The sequence below is a fragment of the Mizuhopecten yessoensis genome, unplaced genomic scaffold (genome assembly GCF_002113885.1).
Source record: "Mizuhopecten yessoensis strain PY_sf001 unplaced genomic scaffold, ASM211388v2 scaffold10847, whole genome shotgun sequence".
Lineage (NCBI taxonomy): Eukaryota > Metazoa > Mollusca > Bivalvia > Pectinida > Pectinidae > Mizuhopecten > Mizuhopecten yessoensis.
This window is the reverse complement of record NW_018408751.1, coordinates 840,083-854,837: the sequence shown is the minus strand read 5'-3', so window position 1 is coordinate 854,837 and position 14,755 is coordinate 840,083. Positions and strand designations below refer to the sequence as shown.

At 35.6% G+C, this 14,755-nt stretch overlaps 1 protein-coding gene across 1 annotated transcript in view; it reads left to right on the top strand.

Annotated features, from left to right (window-relative positions):
- Positions 1 to 1,343: 1,343 nt before the first annotated feature.
- LOC110462968 (beta-1,4-galactosyltransferase 7-like) overlaps positions 1,344 to 14,755 on the top strand; it is a 23,637-nt gene continuing 10,225 nt past the window's right edge. Inside the window, exons 1-3 of the mRNA XM_021517259.1 lie at positions 1,344 to 1,370; positions 9,692 to 9,984; positions 11,164 to 11,371. Of these exons, the coding sequence (XP_021372934.1) occupies positions 9,701 to 9,984; positions 11,164 to 11,371 (492 nt within the window). The 5' untranslated portion in view covers positions 1,344 to 1,370; positions 9,692 to 9,700. The remainder of the gene's footprint in view (positions 1,371 to 9,691; positions 9,985 to 11,163; positions 11,372 to 14,755) is intronic.

The following is a 14,755-nucleotide window of genomic DNA, read 5'->3' as shown; positions in this document are numbered from 1 at the left end:
TAGATTAGATTTTTATAATGTACATAAATATGTTTAACATGTGTGTATTCTAATGTTGATTTAGGCAGTAATGGATGCAATATGCAATGAGTTGAGACATAAATAAATAAATATAAATATACTAACTTCAGGTGCCTCTAGCCCACCTGCTAACATCCCTTTGATGTCATACCTGGACACAGGTATATTGGTGCGTCTTGGGCCTCCGGCTGTCAGCACTGGACACGGGTGTGTTTAGTGTAATTTACCTGTACACAAATGTCACACCTAAGTAGGCTAAGGGAGTGGATCGAGACAATTTGCATTAATGAACCAAGATATTAAATTATATTACATGTATATGAAGAGAAAAAGTTTGAATCTCATAATTCAATTATATTTTTCAGATAAATATAATCACGGAATTAGATTGATATAATTTAACATCGCATTCAGAAGTACCGTATTGTATAAAAATAAATGTGTGTCGGTATTTTGCTGTTTATTTGAAGTGTCGACCGAACCAGAGACGTATATACTGCGGTCTTTATATGTCTCTTACCTAACATAAGGAAGACACAATATCGTCAATTTGTCATTAAACGGTAATACTGAAAATATGCTCAACATTTTATTGACATTCAAAAACAGCATATACCAACGTTGAAGTTATTTTGTAAACATTTTTCAATGATACATTTCCGGTTATTTTTGGACCGTAGCGATGCCAAAGTATGTGACTGTAGATCTATAGCAGATAATATAAAGTGTATACGTCTGTGTAGAGTAAAGAAAATAATTGCAAACTGACTTTCCAGCTAAAATTCATTGAGAGTATTTGCGTTTATTCGACAATTTCTCATAAGTGCTCAGAGTCAGGCCACGCAATGGCTCCAGGGTGTGTTAATAATAATACACAGCATTTGATATAGCGCTCTATCTAGCTAACATAAAAGCCACTCTAAAGCACTTTACAGTACACAGATATACAATTAATACAAATAGCATTTACATTACACAATTCAATTTTGAGGAATTCTTGAGGAATTCACAGGAGCTGCCTTATCAGACGCTAACTACTAGTCCTGTGCAACGTGGCTAATATCTCTCTATGTGTGTATGTCTGCGTGTGTGCTGGAGATGTGATGTGTTCTGAAGTTTGTTGATTTAGGCAGTAATGGATGTAATATGCAATGAGCAATCAACCGTGCTTCCAACGGCATCATTTAAAGTGACACCTCACTCCACCTGGGTTGTTGGAGTTGTGGGGGCAGGAGAAAAACACTTTCTCTGATATTCCATGCGTGCGACGACTTCGAGGATCGAACCCCGGCCGCCTGCGTGGAAGGCCGAAGTGTTAACCACTCGACCAATCCGCCCTATTCAGAGTCGTAAGTTTGATATCACTTAAACTCACTGTCTGGAAATTCGGGCAAATTTTAAAGGGCTGAATACCATCTTCAAAATGTTATCTTCAGCACAATCTGATTCCTCAAAACTAAAAATGGTGACTGCTAGAGGCGTTGAACTTGTGACGTCACAGCCGATTGGGTCCCATTCACCAGGAGTTACGATTACGACCGGTCTTTATGCGGTTTTCGACATTTTTGTTTTTGGATAATATAGAATAATAATATACTATTTTCTATTTTCATTCAGTGTACACTTTAAGACTCTCGGGTCCATGTGGACGCAGATACGTCCTTTGTCGACGTATCTAGATTAAATTTCTCCAACAAAATCTGAGAATTTAGGAAGTATAAATTAGATGTATCTCAACCAACACATGGATCTCAACCAACACATGGGGAGAATGATTACTCCGACATATCAGGATAAGTCCAAACAAACATTATTGTAACTAATTAAATAGCTTATACTACTTTTTATACATCTCTGATTGAATTTTACGTATCGTTTTAATTAAATTAAAATATTGAACAGGGAAAGTATAAAGACGACCACCGTGCACGAGGGTGCGTAACTTCGGGTATATAATAATGAAGAACGAAGATGAGTAACACTTAATGCCCTTTTCATTATGCGTTGGAAACGTATGGTAGTGAGGCATAGATAACAAAGGACTTCAAGGGATTAGGGGGTTGGATTAATGTTTATTATTTGAAATAACGCTATAATTATGTCTGAATGTACTTTATGTATTTTATATAAATTTCATTCAAATGAGATTTAGATCACTAGTACCGTAAAAAAATAAAAAGTGTGTAGGGGAGGGGTTGGGCGGTACCGATGTCATCAACACCGACTTCAGTATCTGACGAATGACGGCATCATTTCTTTTAAAATAATGTTCTAACATACATAACAGAATTATTTTTCAGAAATTCCTTTCTTAAATCTGCAACAAAGAGGTATTTTGATAAGAAATAAAATATATCATTTATATCTTATAATTGGCACAAACATGTCCAGTATAAAAAACCGTTTTTTTGTATGGTGACTATATGTAACTTCTTTCAAATATAAGATAGGCAACTGATTCGTGTGTCAAGAGGTCGAATGAGTTTAGTATTCATTCCGAATTCAAAAGAACAAATCAAACTTTACACTGTATCTATTTAAAATTTTCATATTTTTCAACTTCTTTAATACACATTTTATTCTACTTAAAAATCATAAATTTATGTTTCTAGTTGTAACTATTTTATGATAATTTCAGCAAAATCACATTGCTAATTTACCTGGATATGTAAACCAGAACAGACCGGTGTTTTAGTTACGATGACCATGATCGCTATCAGGGGTGGCCTTAGCTCAGCGGGGGTGCACTACCTCTCACCGGTACTTCACGTTTAGCCCCCTAGGCCTGGGCATCCCCATTTCAGTAAAGCCAGAGCACACGCATGTACGTACTGGTTGGTTGTCTACTAAAAGGCCACAAGGCCGTACGTATAATACCGGACGTAAAACCATCAAAATCATGCGGTTTTCGACATTCGACAATATATCATTTATATCTTATAATTGGCACAAACATGTGGAGTATAAAAAAACCGTCCTTTTGTATGGTGACTATATGTAACTTCTTTCAAATATAAGATAGGCAACTGATTCGTGTGTCAAGAGGTTGAATGAGTTTAGTATTCATTCCGAATTCAAAAGAACAAATCAAACAATGTGGAAATGATGTATGTTCGTATACAATATTCCCCATTATGAAATTTTCTTGTAAGATACAATAATTCGTATTTTATTGTGTATCATATGGTAAACTAGTAATCGTGCAAAATAATCAGGAACCGCTTGAATACTATAAAAATTAGCACCGCAATACCTGAGGCACGTGTCAACGGCGTGGCTGTTGGTTTGTGTACTGGACACGTCGATTAATACCGATAAAAACCAGTGTGTACCCTTAATGAAACACAATATAAGCAGATATACACTGTTTCAATATAAGTACAAGCTATATAGGTAGATTATATGTAATGAATTGTTTCCAATCCTTTCCGGGACTTATCACATACCTGGTAATCAGGGGCGGAATCACCATTCCAGATTTCCAATTTTGTGGACACATTTGGACTGAATCACGTCAAGTTACGTCAAGTTAAACAACAACAAAAGGATCTGCTAATATTCCTCAGGTTCATATTTTTCTCTAGTTATCGATGTCGAATTCGTGGTCTAACCATAATCACGTTCTTTATTAGTCTTTTCAATATTTCAAATACTTATTTGAATATTCATCACTATTTTATCAAATATTAATAATAAATAACAATGTGTCCTCTTAATTCAGCTTAAAGAAATACCGAATACACAACTACTGTAGTAAACTTGCTAGGTCTCAATGATTTTCAATGGCGTAATCAAAATCTATGTATTGTCAATGTTGGCAGGGGCCTTGTACCTCTCGAACCTCGCAGGAAGCACCCCGAAACATATTGCGAGTCGAGCGCAGGACTTACATACTTATTACATTTACATTGTATACGTCGTAGTTACCAATAATGGCATGACACGACGGAAGAGCGAGAATATGCTACTTATCTTGGGTGTTTTTTGAAAGGGCTGATCTAAATCCCTATACGCTTTCTGCGCACACTACTGTATCATCCAGTTGGTTCCACTCAAGCGATGTTTTGATGAAGAAGGAGTTCTTGTATGCTTCCTATTGTATCCTGGGATGGTTAATGGCCTTGAGTTGTTAACAACGTTCCTGTTTAAGGTTGCTGATGTTTCATAGTTCTCATAACGCTTTGTGTTTGTTTTTCGCGTCCTTCCAGAGTGCTGGATTATCTGATCTGGGGGTAGGGCTGGTATTAACTCCTCAACTACTTTGTACATGAATACTAGCCGCTGTGATTTCCTTCTGTTTTGTAAGGTTGGTAGTTTTAGGTGTTGTAGCATTTCTGTGACACATCCTTCATCTCGACTTTTGTAATTTCCAGTAATTAGGCGAGCTGCTCTTCTTTGTATTCTCTCTAGTTTTTCAATGTCTGATTTTAGACGAGGGTCCCAAATAATACTGCCATAGTCCAGAATTGATCTAACAAGTGATATATACGCTGTTTTCCTACACTCTTTTGGGCAGTGTTTTAAGTTACTTCTCAAAAAGCCTAAAGTTGAGCTCGCTTTCCTCGCGATGTTGCTTATATGAGTACTCCATTTGGTTTAAACTTTGTTTAATTCAAATTTTGTTTGACAATACATCGAAGTACATGTTTTATAAAACAGAAAAGGAAACAAAAACAAGTGTCGTGTAAATTTGTTACCTGCTTAGTAATCAACTTTTCAACACTAGCTACAAGAATGAAGTAATATGTACAATAGAATAATTACGGGAATAGGGGAGGGGGTAATGGATTGGTATGCAGTGGAAACCAGGTTGAATAACATATCAATATACATATGATCATCAGATGGTAATATCATATTGCTCTATTGCAATGAGTATGTGGAACACGATTCTGTAAAATATAACTATGCAATAGTAGATGAAAATGTCAGCAGTCCTGTAAATGGACACTCAAAAAAGGTTAAAATGTATATACAAATTACATAGAATAAATCACCACTGAATCAACTATTGACAAAATTAGTATGTCACAAAACACCGCCATGATTATTAAAAACGTTGCAGTTCACATCCAAGCCATCATACTTATCAAATATAAGTCCATAAAACACTTTCCCGCCTCGTCCCTGGTACGTCCTCTCTTTCAAGGTAACACATCACTTTATCAAACTATTATAATCATGGCCAGTTAGTGACATAATATGGTATAAAGAAATGCAATGGCAAAATCACTGAATAAGCATATAAATCCAAATACATTTTAAAACATAGTAGTAAAACGAATGCAACACAACATACATACATATATATATATATATGTCAAAATGAAATTGTTAAGGACTATTCGTTTATTTGAAATCTTTTAGTTTTGAGTATATAATTTTGGACGGCTAGAACAATTATAGTGTTTTCTTGATGGGTTAGAGAGTCATCACCAAAGATTAGAATATTAGTTGATAGTTGATACGGCAAACTCAGAATATGAAGCTGTCTAAGTTCTGTATATTTATTACATTTTAGCAAATAATGTGTTGAGTTCTCAATGGCACCGCAGAAACAATTCGGAGATGGTATGATGTTTTTCGTAAACAAGTGTTCTTTTAGGGAGCTACATGACATACGCAGTCTTGCGTGGTAGATTTGACCCAGACGTCAACCCTGAAAGTAGTATGAAGGTGGACATGATTTACTATTAGATTTCAGAAAGGCTTTTAAATGGGAAGTGGAAGGGTTATTTCTAGTATGAAATGGAAGAGAATTCCAATTGTTTACAGCAGAAGGAAGAAATGCATTAAGATAAATATTTGTTTTACAAAGAATAGGTGACAGACATGATGGGTCAGCAAGTCTGGTATTATAACTATGAACATCACTAACTGAATTAGGTAAGAGATTATACAGATACTCTGAAGTATTTTGATAAACATTTTATGGAATTGTAGCAATTTATGATTAAGTCTACGGTCTATTAATTTATTCCATCCAACTTCTGTATATAGTGTGTCTAAGCTTACAAGTTTAGTAGCACCCGAAACAATCCTAGCAGCTTCCAAATTAACATTCTCTAGTTTAGAAATATATTCTTTGGGAATACTATCCCAGACAGTATCAGCATATTCTACAAGTGGTCCAATAAACGAAAAAAATATATTTTGTAATGTTTGCCTGTCGAGTTTAAATTTTAGAAATCGCATAATATTTAATCGAGACGTTGCTTTCTGAATTATTTGTTTAACATGTTCAACCCAACTGCAATTATTCAAAAAAAGAACTCCAAGATGTTTATGCAACAGTACTTTTGATATTTCTTCATTGCACATATGTAAGATTGGATGTGGTTGACTGTTTCTTTTTCTACTAAGGGTCATGCTTTCCGTCTTTTTAGGATTGAAATCAACTAACCAAGATTTGGACCATTCAGTATTTTTTTGTAGATCTGACTCCATAATGTTGTTTGTTTCTAAGGGGTTTTCAACTATCATGTACAAATTAGTATCATCAGCAAATAATTTGATAGAAGATTTGATATCGTTGACTATGTCATTAATATAGATTAAAAACAACAAAGGTCCAAGTATTGAACCCTGTGGAACTCCAGCCTTAACTCCTGCCAAATCAGAGTGAATATTATTGATTATAAGTCTTTGGTTTCTATTCGTTAAGTAGCTTTCGAACCTTACAACAGCCCTTTGTGCCAAACCCTATCAAATGCTTTGCTGATGTCACAAAATACTACTCTTATTTCTTTACCTGAATCTAATGCCTTAATCAAATCGTTGGAAATACTTAATAATTGGTTAATAGAGGAATCGCCTGGTGTAAAACCTGATTGATATTTTGTTATTACTTTCAAATCAAGAAGAAAATTATGAACACGTTTATAAACGCACCTCTCGATCACTTTACCAATTATACTAAAAAGTGAAATTGGTCGATAGTTTTTAACATCATTACGGCTATCTGTTTATATATAGCTTTTGCTTCCTTCCACGATGATGGAAATATTCCTTGTGATAAGGATTAATTAAAAAATATAGATAGTGGCTTAGCAAGTGATGTTGCAGCTTCCTTGAGCACTTCGGGACTAATAAGATCTGGTCCTACAGCTTTACCAGTTTTCAAATTGAGTAAGGCATCCTTAACATCAGTACATGATATATTTATATCACTCAGACAAATACGATTAGAGAATTCTATTAATGGAGGAAGCATAACCATTGAATCATCCACAACGGATTGACTTGAAAAATATAAATTAAAAACATTAGCTTTATCAACATCAGTTTCGTAATAGACATTATCATGAACAATCGTCGGTATTTCTCCACATTTACCACTATTGTTCATGAAGAGTTTTACAGTTAACCACCATGACTTGTTGCATTGTCTTAAATCAGATAATTTTGATGACAAACCATTAAAATAAGATTCTTTAGATTGTCTAATGGCATTTACACACTTGTTACGGGTTTGTCTGAAAATAGACCAGTCAGATTGGCTATCAGTAAGTTTAGCCTTATTGTGAATTTTTTTACGTTTTGATATTAATTTTCTGATTTTTTGTTCATCCATTGATGATCGTGTTTTCTCATAATGACCGTTTTGTTAGGGATAGCCGAATAAGAAGCGGAATCGATGAAGTCAGTTAGACGCTTGCATGCTAGATCGATATCAGCATTATACACTTGAGGCCAATCCGACATTTCTAATAGTTCTCTTAGTTTGTCAAAATTTCCATGCTTATAAAACCAAATTTTCCTTCGGTACGAGTCGGTTGGATGTTGTGCAATATTAAGAGTTGCATAGATGGGATAATGGTATCTTACTGGTTGGTTAAGGAACGATTCCCCTACAAAAGACCGATCTATAATAAAATCGTTATTTACCAATATAACGTCTATTAAGGATGTCGAATGTTCAGTATATTGCGTACATTCAGTAATAAACTGCGTAAATCCGTAAGTGTACATTATGTTATCAAAATAGTTAAAATTATGACTGCATTGCAATAAATTGACGTTAAAATTACCAGTTATAATAACATTTGCAACACTAGAGTTAATTGCCCTACCAATGGATTCCTCAAATTTGGTCCATACAGTTATGTTAGAATTTGGGGGTCTATAGAAAGTACCAAATAGAAATGTTTGACCTTTGGATGCCATTTCAACCCAAACACATTCGATATCGTCAACTTCAATATCGGACCTTCTTTTGACAAAAAGATTGGCTGCTACATAAAGAGCAACACCCCCTCCAACGGCGTCATTACGAAAGTAACAAAAAGGACTGTGAAAACCAGAAATATCCAAGGACGAATCAATATCTGAGTCAGAAAGCCAAGTTTCGGTAAATGCTAAAATACTATGCTCATAAAGTTCGGTGTATAGAACATCTAGTTTTGGACGCAAGCTTTGTACGTTCAGGTGGACGAATGATAAGCAATTAATATTATGTGTAAAAGATACAGGTTCGTCAGAGGAGATTGACGAGGATTTAGCAGAAGGATGAAAGGGGCCGGGGTTAGTTTCTATATGTATGGTATGGTGTATACATGTGTAGCGAGTGGATGGTATGGTGTGTACATATGTATTATATGGTGTATTGGCTATACAGTTTGTGAATGGTATGGTGTTTACATGGGTATTATATGGTGTATTAGATATACAGTCTGTGTATGGTATGGTGGGTACATGTCTAGCGAGTGTATGGTATGGGGTTTACATGTGTATTGTATGGTGTATGAGCTAAACACAGACTGTATAGCTCATACCCCATATAATCCCCATGTACACACCACACCATACACTCGCTACACATCTACACCCCATACCATACACAACCTGTATAGCTCATACCCCATATAATACACATGGACACACCATACCATACACAGACTGTATGAGCTATACAGTTTGTGTATGGTATGGTGTTTACATGTGTATTATATGGTGTATGAGCTATACAGTCTGTGTATGGTATGGTGTGTACATGTGTATTATATGGTGTATGGGCTATACAGTTTGTGTATGGTATGGTTTAAGCATATATGTTTGATGCATACGTATACCCTATGAAGATTATATGTTGCATGACTTCGAGGGCCATTGTCCTGTGCTTTTTGTAATTTTGTTGAAAAAACCTGAATGAATAAATCAAATATATATATATATAAACCCGTCAACTTCTCAAAAGAGATAATGATGGCATCAAGAGCATGGCAAACCTCGGAGCAGATTCTGAAACCTGAAAATAGTATTGGAATCTACCACGTTTTGTCTGACGTAGCAATCACTTTTTTTTTAATTAGTCTATTAATGCTGCGAAATTACATTTTGAATATTATTTTTGGTGGATAACTTATACATGGTGTTATTTATTTAAATATTAAGTTGTCAAATTAGCTTGTACAGGTAAAAAAGTCAGAAGCTTTGTTTAAGGAACTGGTAACTAAACGTTTGACTGCTTTTACTTGACAACCCCAAATTGAATGAATTCTCAAGGATGTTAAGGAAGTGAAACTCACTTTCATATAACACATGGTTTGCTATGGTAGTTTTGTGAATATAATGCATCAATTTCATTGTAGATCAATTCTTTTCTTATGAAAGAAAAGAAGACTTTCCAGAGATAAAACCTGGAGTTTAATGTGTTTCTTTTCAATGTCAGGAAAAGAAGATGATGTGCTTCGGTAATGGTGAACGTCGACTATGGAAACGAGTAATGTGTGTTTTCCCCCCGCTTGTAACCATGTGCATATTCGTAAACGTATACATATACAGACTTGAGCTAAAGACTAATAATATTCAGATGAAAACAGTGAAATACAAGGTGGCCGTGCTCGTTCCTTTCCGAGACTGTCATGAGGAATTGCAACAATTTGCACCACACATTTTTAAATATCTGAATGACAGAGCCATTCCACATAGAATTTATGTGATAAACCAATTGGACAACTTCAGGTAAATCAGTTTACATTCATACATACAATCATACATCCATTCATACATACAAATATACATACAAATATACATTGTACGTACATACATCCATACATGAATTCAGCAAACTCCTCTTTTTTTACAAATAAACTTTATTATATATAGTTCAGGAATTAAAAATATATACCATCTTTGCACTTCTAGCAACACAAAGTAGATGTTTAATGTGAAATGATCCGGAATTCCAACATTTGAAGTTGTGATCTGCAAAATTACTCTTTATTTTTATTGAACTTTGGGCAATAATGACCAAAGTATAATTATGTAACAAAACCATGGCCAATTTTAGCTGACCTGGCCATTTTAAAACAGGCCTACAGTCATGATATTTTACTGATAGCTTCCATGGATGGAGCCAAACAAAGTTTGCGAATAAAAATGACATTGACCTACTTTCATGGTCACATAGGTTAAATATGTTTAAAATTGCAAATGACTTCTTCTGATAAACTAAAAGGCTTAGAGTCATGATATAAGCCTAGTGGATTGCTTGGATGGAGCCCACCAAAGTTTGAGAACAAAAGACCGTGAACTACTTTCCAGGTCCCAGATGTTAAATATGTCTTAAACTTAAAATGACTTCTTCTGAAGAACCGAAAGGCCTATAGTCATGATATTAGGCTGGTGGATTGCTTGGGTGGAGCCAATCAAAGTTTGGGAACAAAAATGACCCTGATCCACTTTCAAGGTCATGGGTCAAATATTTCTAAAAACTCAAACAACTTCTTCTGAGGAACCGAAAGTCTAGAGTTGTGATATAAGGATGGTAGATTCATTTGATGTAGTGGAACAAAATTTGCAAACAAAAATGACATTGGCATACTTTCAAGGTCACATAGGTCAAATATGTCTAAACTTAAAACAACTTCTTCTATAGAATCCATATGTTCGATAAAATCATATGGTATTTGAGAGGTTTTAAATGGTAATAACAAATTCCAGGTGAGCTATAAAGGTCTCTGTGCCTCTTGTTCTTCTACACGATCTGCATGTAGTTCAAAGTAAGGATGCTACAGCTTTGTCTTTGATGTCAAATGACCTCTCCCTTTTATCTCTCTTTTTGAAAACATCTTTGACATCCTTTCCATGAGTTATGAATCCTGCATGTAATTAAATATTATTGTGATCTTATTCATTAAGGTTCAACAGAGCAGCACTAATCAACATCGGTTTTCTAAATATGGATTCAGACTGTGATTATATAGTCATGCATGACATTGACCACTTAGAAGTTAATCCGAACTTCGACTTCGGATACCCTGGTAAAGGACCAGTCCATTTATCATACTCAAAATATAAGGGACATGTTGGCGGAGTGCTTGTAATGACAAACGAACACTTTAGGATGGTAAGATTAACTCTTCCTAACCAGCTTTGATTGATTATTTAAAGGTATGTTTTTTCGTAACAACTCATGTCATTTCCGGTCGGTGTCCAAGATGATGGGACTCAATGGGTACTATAAAGTACCATCCAAATTAATGCCAAAACATAAATCTAGTATCATGACGCCACTTATGATCTCGTTTTCCTGACAACGAGTTGAACCACAGGTGCCTGAAAAACTGATATGATGTGTATATACTATATTATAGTAAAGTAATATAACGGTAAGTCGACATCCGTGTCCGAAAACCTCGGACCCCCCCCCCCCCCCCCCCCTCCCCCTAATCTGCAGTGCAGCTACCCAAACCGCTTTCAGATCTGATTTTCAGACCCTTACATGTATGTACTAATAACAATCAATGGTTTGATTTCTGAACACCCTACCTCCAATATATCGTCGTTTGAATTCAAAAAATATACCATAACCCTTTCCCCACCAATTCAGTGATTTTCCTTTAGAATGTGCGGGTTTTCACAAAATTTCGACGAGGGGAGATCACCAATGATATCTCTCTGAATTACTCAACCCCTTCAGAGCAAACAATCGCAATCCCATTCACTCACTTAAGCAACCATATTCACTCCATACAACGAAATACTCGCAACTTTAGGGTGACTCCTCATCACGACGCCATGTTTTTAAAGAAGTAGATGGACAAGACCATCAGCTTTGATCGTCGGTCGTTATCAAAACAGGTGAGTTTATTATGTCTCCCCTTTGAATGAAGGGAGACATATTGTATTAGTTCATGTCCGGCCTGTAAATTTCAAACCGTTAAAGATATCTTAATCAAACTTGCAGTATACATGCATCACTCACAGAAGGTGTGCAGTGAACTGGAATTATGTCTCGTGCGTCACTATATACAGAGTTATGGCCCTTTGTTTAATTTTAATACCGAAGTGTGTCCACAGCATAACTTCCATGTTGTTAGGGCCCCATATCGAAGATGCGGGTGCCCTATACTAATTCGTCCGTCCGTCTGTCACAATCAAACAAGGTATCAACTGATGAAAAGTAAAGGTCACTGGGTCAAAGGTCAAGGTCAAATTTTGTATCTTTTCCCTGAAGAACATTTTGTTATGACACTTCGAAGCAATGTTGGTCAGAATTAAACAAGGAGTCATTTGACCAAAGGTCAAGGCCACTCGGTCAAAGGTCAACGTCAAATTTTGTATCTTTTCACTGATTAACAATTTGTTATGACACTTCGAAGCAATGTTGGTCAGAATTAAACAAGGAGTCATTTGACCAAAGGTCAAGGCCACTCGGTCAAAGGTCAACGTCAAATTTTGTATCTTTTCACTGATTAACATTTTGTTATGAAATTATGAAGCAAAGTTGGTTGGAATTTAACAAGGAGTCAACTGACTTAAGGTCGAGGTCACGGGGTCAATTTCAAGGTAAGATATTGTACCTTTTTACTGATGAACATCTTATGTATGTTATTATGAAACAAAGTTGTTCAGAACTTAACACGGAGTCAACTGACCAAAGGTCAAGGTTACGTATTCCAAAGGTTCAAGGTCAAGGTCAAGTTTTGTATTTTTCACTAATGAACATTTTGTTATGATATTATGAAGCAAAGTTTGTTGGAATTGAAGAATGAGTCAACTGACCAAAGATCAGGGTCACTGGGTTAAAGGTCAAGGTCATTTGGGTCCAAAGGTCAAAGACAAAGTGGATCTCTGACTTTGATCCTGGCTCTTGATAGGGGAGGTATTTAAGGTGAAATAAAATAAATCAAAACTAACAAATGAGTATTGAACCGGTATTTACATTTCTGTTAGCCCGGCAAATATGGAAGTGGAAGGAAACAAGACTCACATTATAGTACATGTAAAATGTATATTTTGCTCCCTTGCAATTTTTTTTGAAGTCCAAATGTCAAACTTCAAGCTCAGCTATATGGGCAGATTGCTTCTTGATGATTATTGGGGATATATTGCCACAAGACGAGGCCCTTACTGACCTGTCAGTGTTCTAGTTTCACCTACGTTGACCAAACTTGCTGAAGTTTTAATGTATCTTGGGAAGTAGGAGTGTCGAATTTTAAATTCGGGTCTCGGGCCCCACTATATAAAGCGATATGGCCCTTTGTTAATATACCGGAGTTTTTCTATTGGCTTATAAGGGGAGACATATGTTTTTGTTCACAAAAACAAAATTCTAGTTCAATCTGAATTCGAACTGCATATCGTAGGCGACACTTATTCAAAATGGGATTGCGGCTGTTTGGTTGGAATGTGAGAATAATACAGAAAAAATGTCATTGATTATTTTTACTGTTTGTCGTCGACATTATGTGTAAACCCGCAGTTTTTCAAACAAAATCGCTGGACATTTGGATTAACGAGGACAATTTTAGGGTAGATTTTTCGGCTTTAAATGACGATACATTGGAGGCAAGGTATACAGGCATCAAACCAATGGTTTGAATGAGTGCATCAGGGTCTTACGTTCAGATCTTGCAGCGGTTTGGGTAGCTGCGCTACCGATTTTCTTTTTCTTTTCGAGGTTTTCGGACACTGGTGTCGACAAACCTTTATATACCTTTATTATTGTATACACATCATATATAAGTGTGTCCATGAAGGACGCAAACAACCAAATCATTTACTCTGTGTTATTACTTAGCTTTTGAACTAATAGCTTTAATATTTGAAACTCAACACTTTCGACAATTGTGTAGATTCATAGATACATACCTGACAAAGGCTTCAAAAGGTATTTGTTGACACGTAAAATGACAAGAGCGTCACAAGGTTATGTTTTTGACAACCGGAAACCAGTGAAACGGGACGGGAACACCCCTAAACTTTTTACCGCATAATAAATCCGCAATTAGATATTTAAATTAAATAAAAACTATGCATTTTTCCAAAGATAAATACCTGTAGATTTTATTCAGTAAAGGATTTGTCAACACCACCGACAATAAAGCAGATACGACAGATACAATGTAGGTACCAATTGTTGCAATAAGGAAAACACATCAATTTGGTCTTGGCTGCTTCTCCCTTTTTTTATAAGAATTGAAGCAACTTGAGTTCGTTTTCTTGCATAGAGTACCTGTCATACTATATATTTTTCAATGTTCATTATTAAGTCTTATAATAGCCCTTTTTATCACATAATGTACGGTGTTATTCAGTGAATATACCTATGTCATATTTTTTGGGCTAATTAACCCATGTAATATAACCTATCAGCCCTGTGATTAGTTGTAAGTTTCAATTGTGACGTCACGCCTAGGACAAGTACATGACGTCACAGACTTACGCACTGGAGTCAAAATGGCGGATTTTTACATTTCAAAATTTCATGAAAATTGTCGTTTTACAC